At 46.6% G+C, this 12,500-nt stretch overlaps 1 protein-coding gene across 1 annotated transcript in view; it reads left to right on the forward strand.

The window, feature by feature from the left end:
• Positions 1-642, forward strand: part of adgb (androglobin) — a gene marked incomplete at both ends in the record, with an annotated part of 49,161 nt that extends 48,519 nt beyond the window's left edge. The window contains 2 exons of the mRNA XM_080023067.1: positions 80-263; positions 451-642. Of these exons, the coding sequence (XP_079879193.1) occupies positions 80-263; positions 451-642 (376 nt within the window). The remainder of the gene's footprint in view (positions 1-79; positions 264-450) is intronic.
• Positions 643-12,500: the final 11,858 nt, after the last annotated feature.

Raw genomic sequence — 12,500 nt, forward strand, 5'->3', positions numbered from 1 at the left:
CCACCTTCAGGCTTCCCAGCATCTCAACTTTTTACTTTGAAAAACTGTGACCGTACCGTTTATCTTTCACCTGCATCAGGCGGAAGAATGATTGTCCGGTGCTGAAGGACCCGCATTTGGAGGAGGCCCAGCGCAGGAAGCGTTCAGAGTGGATCCAGGGCTTCCGGCTGCTCCGGGACACGGTGCTGGAGCACCGCGACCAGGAGGCACAGAGCAGGAAGGCTCTGAAGATACAACAGCTGGAGACGTACGACGGGCTGCAGGTCAGAAACGAAACTTTCTGTCGTCGTTCTTGGATGTCTACAACTTCTCCAGGTGCTACAAGGTGTTTTGATGGAGACTGGGAGAGTGGCGGCCCCTGCCTCGCCCCCTGGTTTCATATTATTTCCCAGTTCATCTCTCTCTTTCTCCCTCTGGTCTTTCTCACTCTCTCTCCTGTTCCTCCTGTAGGTGAGCCTGCGTCAGCGGCGTCAGAAGATCCTGGGCGCTCGCGAGAGCTTTCGTGGCCGCCTGCTGAAGGACATCTTAAAGAAGGAGGCAGAGGAGAAGGCCCTGGAGGCCATGCGGCAGGTGGACTTGGAGAAAACGGCTGCCGCTGCCTCTCCCGCCAAACAAGCCAAGGGTGGGGGCAGGAAAAAGTGATGTCACCCGGACCTTGTTCATCCCCGCACTGCAGGACCCAGATGTTTCCAACGTCACAGTCAAACACGTGCACCGTCTTAATTATTTTGCGATGATCTAACACTGAAACAGGCTTTCTGTTCGGTGCCTTGCATCCTTCTTATTAGAAAATATCAAGTGAAAACAATACAAAATATATTCAAACTTACAAATTAAGATGATTTTTGGCATTGTGCTTGGCAGGTCTATTACCTGGTATCAATAGCTCTGATGTGCGGGGTTAGTTCCAGAAGAAAATCACATATTGTGCATCTGAAATTAGTCAGGGGAGGGTTAGGGTTAGGGTTAGGGTTAGGGTTAGGGTTAGGGTTAGGGTCAATAATAATAAATAAACAGAGTTTTATTTATTATGATGATTTCACTTGCACTGTCTGTCTGTTCCCCACCCACTTACTACCTGGCTGACCCTGTATTAAAAGAGAAACCTTCCATCTTTTCCAGCTTCTTGTTTTTTGATCTCCTTGAGGTGGTTGATTGGTCGGAAAATAAAAGTAACCTCAACTAAAGAAGTTTCCAGATATTGCTACACAGAGAGACGATTCACATCGGTTAGAAGAAGAAGAACAATCTTTAATCGTCACACAGCACACCACACTACAACACAAGCACGCACACACACGCACATGCGCTTTGGATGGTGGCCGGTGAAATGAGGCCTGTGCATTTAGCCCATCCTGACTTGTCCTTCCTCCGGAGGCACAGCCAGGAGCAGTGGGCAGCATTCGTGGACACGTGTCCATCGCTGCTCAGACGATGATGGGTGCATGTTTTTGGTGGGGGTCCTTACTGACGTGAGGTGGAGGAAACCCCATGTGAGCACGGGGAGAACATGCAAACTCCACACAGAAAGGCTCCTATTTGGGAGATAACCTGCCGGAGCACGGTGCCAACAGCGCCTCAGGCGGGAATCGAACCCAGGACCTTCTTGCTGTGAGGCAGCAGTGCAATGTGTAACCCCCAATCAAATTATGGCTAGTGAGGTCAATTGGTATAGGCTAATTTGGCTGCTTTCTAAAGATTGCTATCTCCAGGAAGACGATGGAGAAGAGGAGGGGGGATGAGGATAGAGTCCCTTCTAGGGGGTCCACTGTCCGCTCTGGTTATCTGACTGAAAAAGGAATAGAAAGAAAAAGCTTGTCTTCCAAAAACACAATATGTGCATACTGGACCTTAATATATATTGAAAGATTCACTTTGCATCAAGTTTTTGGTTTTTGAATTTTGGAACAGCTGATGCCAGCAAAATCGAAGACCATCCTCCCCTTTTTTATGTACCTTCCCATCATCAGAGAGTCAACTTCAGACAGCAATAACTTTGGTTCTCTTTACAGAAAAGTATAACCTACCCTTGAATAGAGCCTCTACTTTATGACTGTTAAACTGTAACCCTGCATAAGGCGGCTTCATCAAAACCTGAGTGATACACCAAAGTGACCTTGGAAATTTGGAAACTAGAGTAACCAATAGTATTTAATAGAGAGCCATGGCCGCCCTGGGCACCCTTCCGGTCACGCCCCCGGTGTATTGGAGGATGGTATGTGATCATCGTACAGTAAATTTATGTAAATGTCTGACATGAGCAGAACAGCTGGTTAGTGTGTGGATCCTGCCAAATGATCCAGAGAGGTCAAAGTAAATGCCCTGTATCCTTGCTTAGTGTTGGAGTATGACCAGTTGGTCCCTATCCCACAGAGTGAGTCAGCTGATCAGCTGAGGAATGGCCAACTAAATTGGAAATGAAAGGGAAGAGGGTGCCATCTAGTGGCTTTGGACTTTAATAAATTCTCATTATGGTCTTCATGGAGGAGCCCCACACTGCTGTTTTCAAGGTTGACAGTAATGAATAGTTCAATTTTGTGCCGCTGCACCAAGCAAATTGTCATTATTCTACTCTGTTGTGTGTGTGTGTGTGTGTGTGTGTGTGTGTGTGTGTGTGTGTGTGTGTGTGTGTGTGTGTGTGTGTGTATACGCGCGTGTTTGTCGTAGCCGCGCACGCTCGCATGTTTGAGCCTGTGTGTGTCTTTGTGTGAGGAACAGAGAGAATTATTTGTGTCTGATTGCACAAAGTAATGCATGCGCTTGCACAAATGCTCACGAAACCGGCCGACGTGTTGGTGCTGAAAGCACCGCAACGTGTGAAGCCTTGAAAGCTCAGAGGTAAAACAAAAATGCTTGTCAAGTCAGACCATATGAACAAAAAAACAAAACAGTGATTTTGGATATAATAACAATTCCATAGTGTTATATACTATGCATCTGCATCAAAATCGAACATTTTACGCAAACCTGCTAAAATGGACGTATTATCTACACACTGTATGTTTTCCAGACTGATCTAGCAAAGCTGTAGTAAAATATTTGTATTTGTGTGTATGGTCGGGGGTGTTTCTGTCTGTAGATGTGTGTGTGCACTTAATATACATCTCCACAAGGTGTAGAACTCACAGACTTTTACTCTCTTACTTTCTTTTACGGTGAGTATCAGTGTGTGTCCGCCATGTCCGGGGCGCCAACCGTCCGGCTTCCTTTATCTCTCTAACGTACAGCAAAGCTAATCCGCAAAGCCCCATCCTCCCCCAAACCCCTCCCGCTCTCCACTCCTCCCTATCGCCCCCTTTTCATTCGTCCTCTTAGGAGAAAAAAATGTTATTTGCTGTTTTCTCTCCCCATCCATAATCTCCTCACCTCCCCCCTCCCCCGCTCTCCACCTCACCTCCAACAGCAGCAAACAGCCTCCCCCCTTTTCTGGGCATGAGTCATATGGAGTTTAAATGTGAGAGGACGTGTGCCTTACAAATCTGTTTTTGGGAGAGAGAGATTCCCTAACACCCTAATTGTGTGTGACGTGTGTATTAACGCAGGGTCTGTTTGCTAATTGGCAGCTGTTGGCTCGTGGCGTAACGACAGCGTGCCATGAGTGGCAGAACAATGCCGGAGTAACCTTGAAAACCAGAGCACCTGTTCTATATATCAAACTGCAGTGTGTGTGTGTGTGTGCGTGTGTGTGTGTGTGTGTGTGTGTGTGTGCGTGTGTGTGTGTGGGGTCTTGTATCTTCATACGCTATCATAGGGACGTATGGGATGCATAAATCCACCCACAATGGGGATGGTGAAATCAGGTGAAACCAAGCACACGCACTTATAGACACGGCAATGCTGAGACACCAAGACCCCCTCCGCGTACTTCTTCAAGAGGTTCCAGCCGGTCCACAGCAAAATGGTTAAATGGCTACACTTCAGCTTTATTTTCATTTACAATACATGAGCACCATTGGATAATGTACAATAATGAGTGTTTTGATCCTAGTACCGTAGTTAGTTAGTTAGTTATCCTAATTATAGAATAGACAGGTGAGGAGGTTTGGACAAACTCCTAAAATAATCATCTCAGATGGGGGGGTCCGAGCGATTAAAAGCCACTCTGGGTTTGAGTTTGTCATTTTTTTGAACAAGAGGTCAAATGGCAAACAAATATTGACAAACACATAGTTTCTGAATGATTGTGCTTTTTTCCTGTCATTATGAGCCACATTGAACATATAGCTCAGCGCTAATCAGTCGAATCATGTCATTAGTTCATGACTCAGAATTAAGCACCTATATTGAACTGATGTTGTCGTTCCTCTTTCAGGGGAGATTACAGGCCTGTTGTGCTACATTAAATGTTGCAAATCTGTAGGCAACGGTGTGCGAGCGTCTTGAACGGCTTCAAATTCAGCTCAATTTGCTCATTCACCTTTTTTTTTTCTTTTTTGAGCCTTCAATAAACTATGCTCCTCAAGCATGCAGATTACACCTACGACAGAGGGAGAGAAAGAGAGAAGGGAGAGAGAGAGAGAGAGAGAGAGAGAGCTATCCTGCCGTGACAGAGGCTCAGCTCCGGTGACACCGGGGCAAAGTGCCAGAGCCGCGATGTTGGCAGAGTGATCACACTGGAGGGAATAAGGTGAGGGCTCACACACTGACGCTCCAGGCTTTACTGCAGTAATCGCGAAGCTCTCTAAACACACTCCCCTCTCACACACACACACACACACACACTCACTCGCTCACTCACTCACACACACACACACACACACACACACACACACACACGCACACACACACACACACACACTTGCGAGCACAGAAATGCTGACCAGGTTGCAGGCTCATCCAACCAACTGCTCCCTCTCTACTCGCACACCGGCACAAGCTCCCACCCTCGGTTCTCAGTCTACGCAGCGCCCATCTGCAGACATGAGGGGCCGCGGGGTGTAAAACACTGAGTCAGGAGATATCAGGGACGGCAGAAACGGCAACATTTCAAACATATTTCACAGGTACAGAGGGAGCAGAGCCTAGAAATAGAGGAGCGTCGTCACCTGAGGAAAATTGGGATACTGCTTCGGCAGCAACTTCAGAGACTTCCACCGCGGGTCCAGAATTCCTTCCCCCTCTCCTCCTGGATGGAGTATTCCAGCTGACTGAATCCCTCTACTCACTCATTCCCCACGGCTAGCGCTTCTCGCCCGCGGGCCCACGGTGAAGTCATTAAATGAATGTGGCTCATCTCACGTGAAAGTTAAACAAGCCAAAGTCGCACAACGAAGGGGGAGAAGGAAAACATGTGGGGAGACACATGAGTGTCACATGTGCGACGGCTCAGTGTTTGGCACTGTTGATTCTGGGTTCGAACCTGACAGACCTTTCGGTGTGGAGTTGGCATGTTCTCCCCATGTTCACATAGGTTTCTTTCCACCCTAAAGACATGCATGTTCGGGTTAGACACTCCTGCCAATGCCACCGATATGGCACTGGCTTTTACAGCTGGAGTTGGTCCAATTCGTCCAACAACTGGACCGTTGAAAGTAGTTATGGGGGACAAACACTGAGGGCAAACTTTCCCACGGGATCAATAAAGTGATTCTTCTTCCTCTTCTAGACTGTCTCTGGTGCCCTTCCTCCTCGGTGGCGGAAGGTACCGGCAGGCTGCCACTCAGAGCCCAGGCGGCAGGTTGACAGCTGTCCCTCAGCCATCACTTCACCACGCAACTCGGAACGAAAGATCCAGGGGCTGCAGTGCTGTGTGGGTGCGGCGCCGCGTTTGGCTGTCCATGGAGATCTGACGATTTGGGTGATGTGTTGGTGTTGGTGTCGCACTCCCCGGCTCAACTCAATGACTGATACAATGACTAATATTGATGTTAGATCAACAACAAAGTCTGCCAACTCTTCCAGTTGTCACAAATGTCTATAAAAAGTAGCAGTTCCCAATTTTCTTTTCTCACCAGAACTAGTTTAGGAATATTTCCTGTATCTCTCTTATCACGGTGTTGCCATTCTTGCTATTCCCCAGGGGAATGGTGTGAAAAAAGGGGCATTGTATCGTGGCGCTATCAGGCAGTATCTAACAAATCAATACACCAAATGTGTACTAATCATCAAGTTTTGCCTTTGAAGCCATTACAGTGTCTTTGCTTAGAATCCATATTGTCAGACAGGGACGTACTTCAGGACAATTCACAAGTTGAATTGTCCTGGCAGTTCCACTGACAATTTGACCGACCAATGAGAAGGCAAAGGGTGTTTTAGCTCCCTCCCCTTTGGAGAAGGTTAGCGTTGAATAAAAAGCTTATGTTTAGTATCCTTAGCTGATCTTATAGGTGTCCTTTTTGGAAGAAAGCTCAATAATATTAATTATCTAAGCTTTGTTTCAATCACATGAGAGACATTCAAATATCAAAGCGAGTGGCACTTCTTTATTTTTTAATACACTAGCAGGATCATATTACGCATGCATAGAGATGATAATGAGACATATTATGCATATGCATTTATCACAAAAATATGTAGCCTATGATACAATTTGGTCTCTTAGTCATCTGGGGCGCGAAGGGCCGAGACAGTGATGTGGCCTCCCGAATCTGTCCAAAGTGTTTGTTTATGATTCATGAAAAGTGTGTGCACGCGCGTGTGTGTGTGTGTGTGTGCATGTGCGTGCGCATGCGGTTGCGCGTGTGTGTGTGTGTTTAGTCCAGCACGGCACTAATCAAGCACCATTTGATGTCGCCACTTCAAAGCCCTGCCCTGATAGACATACGGATGAAAGACTAATCTAATAGATAGGCGAGAGGAGGCGAGGATCCACACAATTTTCCTAAATAACATCACAGTGGCTGCTTGAATCACAACCTAATTGCCTCTTGTTTGAGGTGATTGCATTAGACCGCCAAGCCGAGCGCCGGTATACGCAGTGCGGCCGAGAGGTGTGGGTTTGCCAATGAAGTTCCGTCCCACTTTGTTGAATGGTTTAAGACGACATTTGGCAACCGCAGAGAATAGCTGTGGCGCTGGATTTAATGTTGCAAGGCTGCGAGGCAACGGAACGAGGCTCAGACAGCTCACCGTCACCTGCTCTCGGAGGGAATTCAAATTTGAACCCCCTTCACTGTGCTCCACAATCTTCTATTGACTGGTAAGGCTGCATTAAGGGGAATTCATGGAAATCACGAGGAAAAAAATGTGACTTTTGCCCCCGCCCCCCACTCCCTTCCATGGAACGGTTTCTACTTCTACCTACGTTGGCATGACAAAAAGGAATCACGGAGAATGAATCAACTGGGAAACACTAGCATGAATGAAAGTAGGCTTAATGACCTGTCATACAGCGAGGGGGCACGATACCACAGTTGACTTTACAGTTGGCCTTGCTAATAAAGCCGTTTGTTTTTTTTTGGCATATTAAACATGTTAGCCTTCACCAGCCACTTGTTTACTCTCCACCATTTTGACGCATGCGATGTAGCCGGGGGAGATCTTTGCTAGCCAGTTAGCTCTGATAGACAAAAAAAAAAGAAAAAAGATAAACAGTTTGCCGAAAAGCACATGTCGAGGTAGATTGGAGAACAGCCAGTTCACTCTGATGGACTATCCAAATGAAAGCTAGCTGAAAAGCTCATGGAGCTGTAGATCCTGGAGATGATTGTTCGGGCGATCGGCGGTATTTAGCGTCCTTCACATTACAGGGAGTCTTATAGTTCAACATCACTGACTGCAGCTTTTAATAATCCCCTGTTTGGTTTTTGTATTAAGTTGGTATTTTGATATAATCCTGGGTCAGTGATAATATCTGTTCTATAACCATCAACTGCTCTCTTCCTCGTGCGATACCGTAAACACTGCACGCTCTATCGCGCAAGGTCCACGCGGCACATGGTGAAGTGCTGATTGATGAACACTGCAGAAAAGGGAGTGTCATGGGTAGTGGGGGGCGTCGACTCAGTCTCTCCCGAGGGAAGCTGTCAATAGTGAAACGGTTGCACGGTTAGCATTGATTTTCATTATCTAGGATACCAGGGTGCGAATCTATTTCTCCTCTGTGTTTTCTCATTCTCTCCTGCTCCGGCGCCGGTAGGACAGAGACCTGCATGCAAACAAACAATGCGCGTTCAACATGGTGACGAAATCGACCACTTTTAACAATAAGTGCATTGTCCCTGACCAAGTATTTAAACCAGATGAATCCAAATGGTACCTTGTGTGTTTATTGAAAAAAACCCAAAACAATCATCCTTTATAAACTCCATTTCTGACATGGTTGCTGCTCCTGTGGCATCTTTCTAGGAATCTGCCTTGCTGCGGGCCCCGTGTCACTGCATTGGTGACATTGGCAATGCCCTTTCCCTTAATAATGGCATCCAGCTCCTGTGTGTGTGTGTGTGTGTGTGTGTGTGTGTGTGTGTGTGTTGGCTTATCGCCTCGGCTGATTATTGGCACTGATACCAGCTGTGCCGCCCCCAGTGCAGACGAAACGATGTCGCGTCACGTCCGTCCATCCCCTGAGCCCCAGAGCTCCACTGGACACAGACACACACACACACACACACACACACACACACACACACACACACACACACACACACACACACACACACACACACACACACACACACACACACACACACACACACACACACACACACACACACACACACACACACAGTCTGTCATTTCTGGCTTATTAACACCACCTCTCCAATGACCTTGGAAAATAACAATCAATCCGAACATTTCTGACACATGGACGATATACATTTATGAGCATGTCTTTCTTTCCTTCCCTTCCCTCCTCTCCACTGCTCTCCCTTCCACTCATCCACCCACCCCCCCCCCCCTCTGACAAAGATAATTTGTGAAGTGGGGATCACAGCCATCTTATTATTTTATTGGAAGCACTACGGATGTGATGACGGCTTTTACGATGTTCTAAAAATCTTCACCTCCTGCCTCCCCGCGTCGTTTATCTCGTGTCTCTACGTGATCTACTGCCAAACACAGATCCAACACGCATGGTTGTAGGAGAGTGTTGACGTTGGAGAGATTATACCTTTCAACAAGCCACAGACAATCAAGCACTCCCTCAAGGGCGGACGCTCATTAGCTTACAATTCCTCTGCGGTGTGTGTGTGTGTGTGTGTGTGTGTGTGTGTGTGTGTGTGTGTGTGTGTGTGTGTGTGTGTGTGCGTGTGTGTGTGTGCGTGGACGTGTGTGCATATGGTATACAAGGACAACGCACCTGAATACCTACCAGCAAGAAAAAAACAGAAAGGGATCGTTCGGACACTAACATTTAGTGTCCTCACAATCCAAAATCATATTTCCACATAATGTTGTTCTGATAATATTGAAAAAAAAAATCTTCCTGGTGTGTGTGTGTGTGTGTGTGTGTGTGTGTGTGTGTGTGTTTGAGTGTGAGTGTGTGCCCGTGTGTGTGTGTGTGTGTGTGTGTGTGTGTGTGTGTGTGTGTGTGCGCGCGCGCACTTGCACTCATATATGATTTAAAGGACAACACATCTGAATACCCACCAGCATTAACAGGACATTGGGCTTGTGAGGACATTTGGTGCTTGGTGCACTATTTAAACACAAAAATGTTCTTCAAATTCAAACAATTGTAATAGATTCAAACGACTAAATGCGACCGGTGCAGCTCAGGTGAGGGTTTTAACGGCGTGCCTGCCAGCGTGCGTATCCTTTTGGGGGCTGCGTGCGTGCGTGGGTGTGCACGGCGGGGTGTGAATGGCACACCCTTGTCGACAGTGTCAGAGCGGAGCACCGTGGGTGAGCGCCGCCGGGACGCCGGGGTCGCGGGGCTCGTTCTCGGGGGTGCGGTGCTTGGCGTGATTAACTACGGCTGTCAGCGCGGGGGTCGTTTTCCCTGCGCCCCTCCGCCTTGACACTCCGACCAGACGGGCCGGGCACTTCCGCCGGTGTCGCGCTGGACGGGACTCAGGGAGCGCCGCCATCGCTCCCGACGCGGCTGTGATTAAAATCCAGGTGAAGGGTTTGGAGAAAGTCAACTCGCTGTACGCCTGTGGGGGTGTGTGTGCGCTAGTTGACCAATTTATACTTTCGCTTTTAGCTGCTGGTTTCTTGCTATTAGCTGTTTGTCTTAAATAAAAGTTACACAAAATGACTAGAAGAAGGGAAAGTACCACATTGAAATTTCTAATTGAAAATATACTGTCAAATGTACTCAAAGTATTAAAAGTAAATGTACACGTCATATGTTGTGTCCTTATACAACAGAGTATAAGCGACAAGTGCAACTCCAGCTTCATTCCGCGGATGATGCTCTTGCGTATCCTGAATACAATTTACAAAACAAAAGAGCAAAGGTGATTTCAAAGTCATTTCCAAAGATAGGGAGCAAATGAAGGAGCAATTTAATCAAACCAGTCCCTCATATCTTTTTAAAACGACAGTAACGGGACTGCATTTTAAATTAGCCGAGTAAAAAGTGTATACTGTAGGTATTGGCTTTGAAATGTATGGGCAGAAAAGTTGAAAATCTCTGAATATAATCGAGCAAGTACAGATACTTGAAAAATGCAGGTACAGCAACAAAATGCAGTGTTTTGTATTTCTATTCATAGTTTTGTTTTGCAACATGCATTATGTGTATTGGCTATTTCTGTTGTCTTTTGGATGGAGCACATTGCATTGCTTCTGCCTGAAATGTGCTCTTCAAGTACAAACTGAGTCACTCCAAGTGAAGTTTGACGCCTGTAAATTTGGTTGCGCAGGGGGGCGGCTGGGATGGAGAGTTTGTCTTCCCGGTGTCTGCATGGGTGTACAGCGAAGCGCTACATGTTTATGTCGCTGCATATTCATAATCTTTATGAGAGGGTCTGTGTAATGTGTATGCAAATGTTGGTGTAGGCGTAGACAATGCCCTCTTCACGCTGCACAGGCCTTCATCCCCGGCTGTGCCGACGTTGCATAGGGAGCAGCAGAACGGACCCTATACGGCGCAGCGTATAGAACCGTATAACAGCAGCGGTTCTGTACATTTAAATATTGAATAGGCGCAGCGCGGACTACAGCTGGCCGATGTGAGTCCCAACAACATCAAGTCACCGGAGCAAAACCAATGAACATGATTGTGACGCACCGGCCATTCAATCCTTCAAATAGTGGGCATTATACTTCCACTGCCGGCCGATTCGTTCTCACCTATCGGCTTTGTTGGATTAACTCTGCTCTCCCGTGAATAAAAATTCAGGTTTTCAAATATGATCAATTTGCATATACTTACCGCACGGAATAATAATATATATATTAAGAACCTCCTCAAGAAACAGGCCGTTGTGTTTCGACGTAATTGGTTCACATGCAAAGGTTCTTGTAGAGTCATAAAAGCCTCCTGTTATACGGAATAAATATAGGATATTGAGTGCTGCACTAATTAGGACATTAGTCTGACGTTTCATTTGTTCCTGTGTGTCAATAGCACGTTTCTACTCAGTGTGGGATCAATATGAATCCATACATTACGTAACACACATTAAAGTGGTAATCCATCAGATCATCTGCGTTGGGTGGATTACACTACAAGTCCCAGAATTCCATTGGAAACTGCAATGTTTTTGGGTTTAACCTTGTCTTTGTGCTATCACGGTCAAATTATTTTCTCTACTACACTGGTTTATCAAATTAGCAGCACATGCCTTTCACTACTTGCACGTGCCGAAGTGCATTGAATTTTTGCCGGGAGTGGCGGACCCCGCCACCACCAATGCACCAACGGCGTATAGAGGAACATACACCTAACGCAAATACATGAAATGGCGGTTTCATATGACGTGAGATAGAAATATGTATTGAACACATGATTTTTCTCACAAAATGATCTCACGAGTTACCACTTTGAATGATGGTATATGACAGATCCAAGAAAAATTGCATGTGATGCATCATCGTTTCACATGATTGACAGTCCTCCATTCACCTTCTATTAAGCACAATAATATCCTGTTCATCTTATACTGAGGCTGGCTATTTTTCCAAGTTTTGACAATTAGTGCAGGGTTTTAATCATACGCCCATCACCTCGACCAGAGATGGGGACTTACATGTCTGTTTGCCCCATCTAATTCTTCTTCTCTTCCTCTGTCTATCTCACTCTCTGCACTTTGGCCCCGACAGCACAAGAACAATAGGCGCGCTGTCTCAATGGAAAGCCTTATCAAAGAGCACAAACACAGCAGTTCGGCTCCAAATACAACACACACTTGTACATAATGCACGCACGCATGCACACACGCACACATGTACACACACAAACACACACACACACACACACACACACACACGATACAACCAGATGAATGGCCAGGCGACAACACAATGATGTTAAATTAAATCACCGAGAGTTGCCAAGAGCCTTCCTCCCCCACCTCTCTCTCTCTCTCTATCTCTCTCTCTCTCTCTCTCTCACACACACACACACACACACACACGCACACAAACATGCACAACAAAGATAAGGCCTCTTT

Source organism: Zeus faber (genome assembly GCF_960531495.2).
Source record: "Zeus faber genome assembly, chromosome: 2".
NCBI classification, from domain to species: Eukaryota; Metazoa; Chordata; class Actinopteri; order Zeiformes; family Zeidae; genus Zeus; species Zeus faber.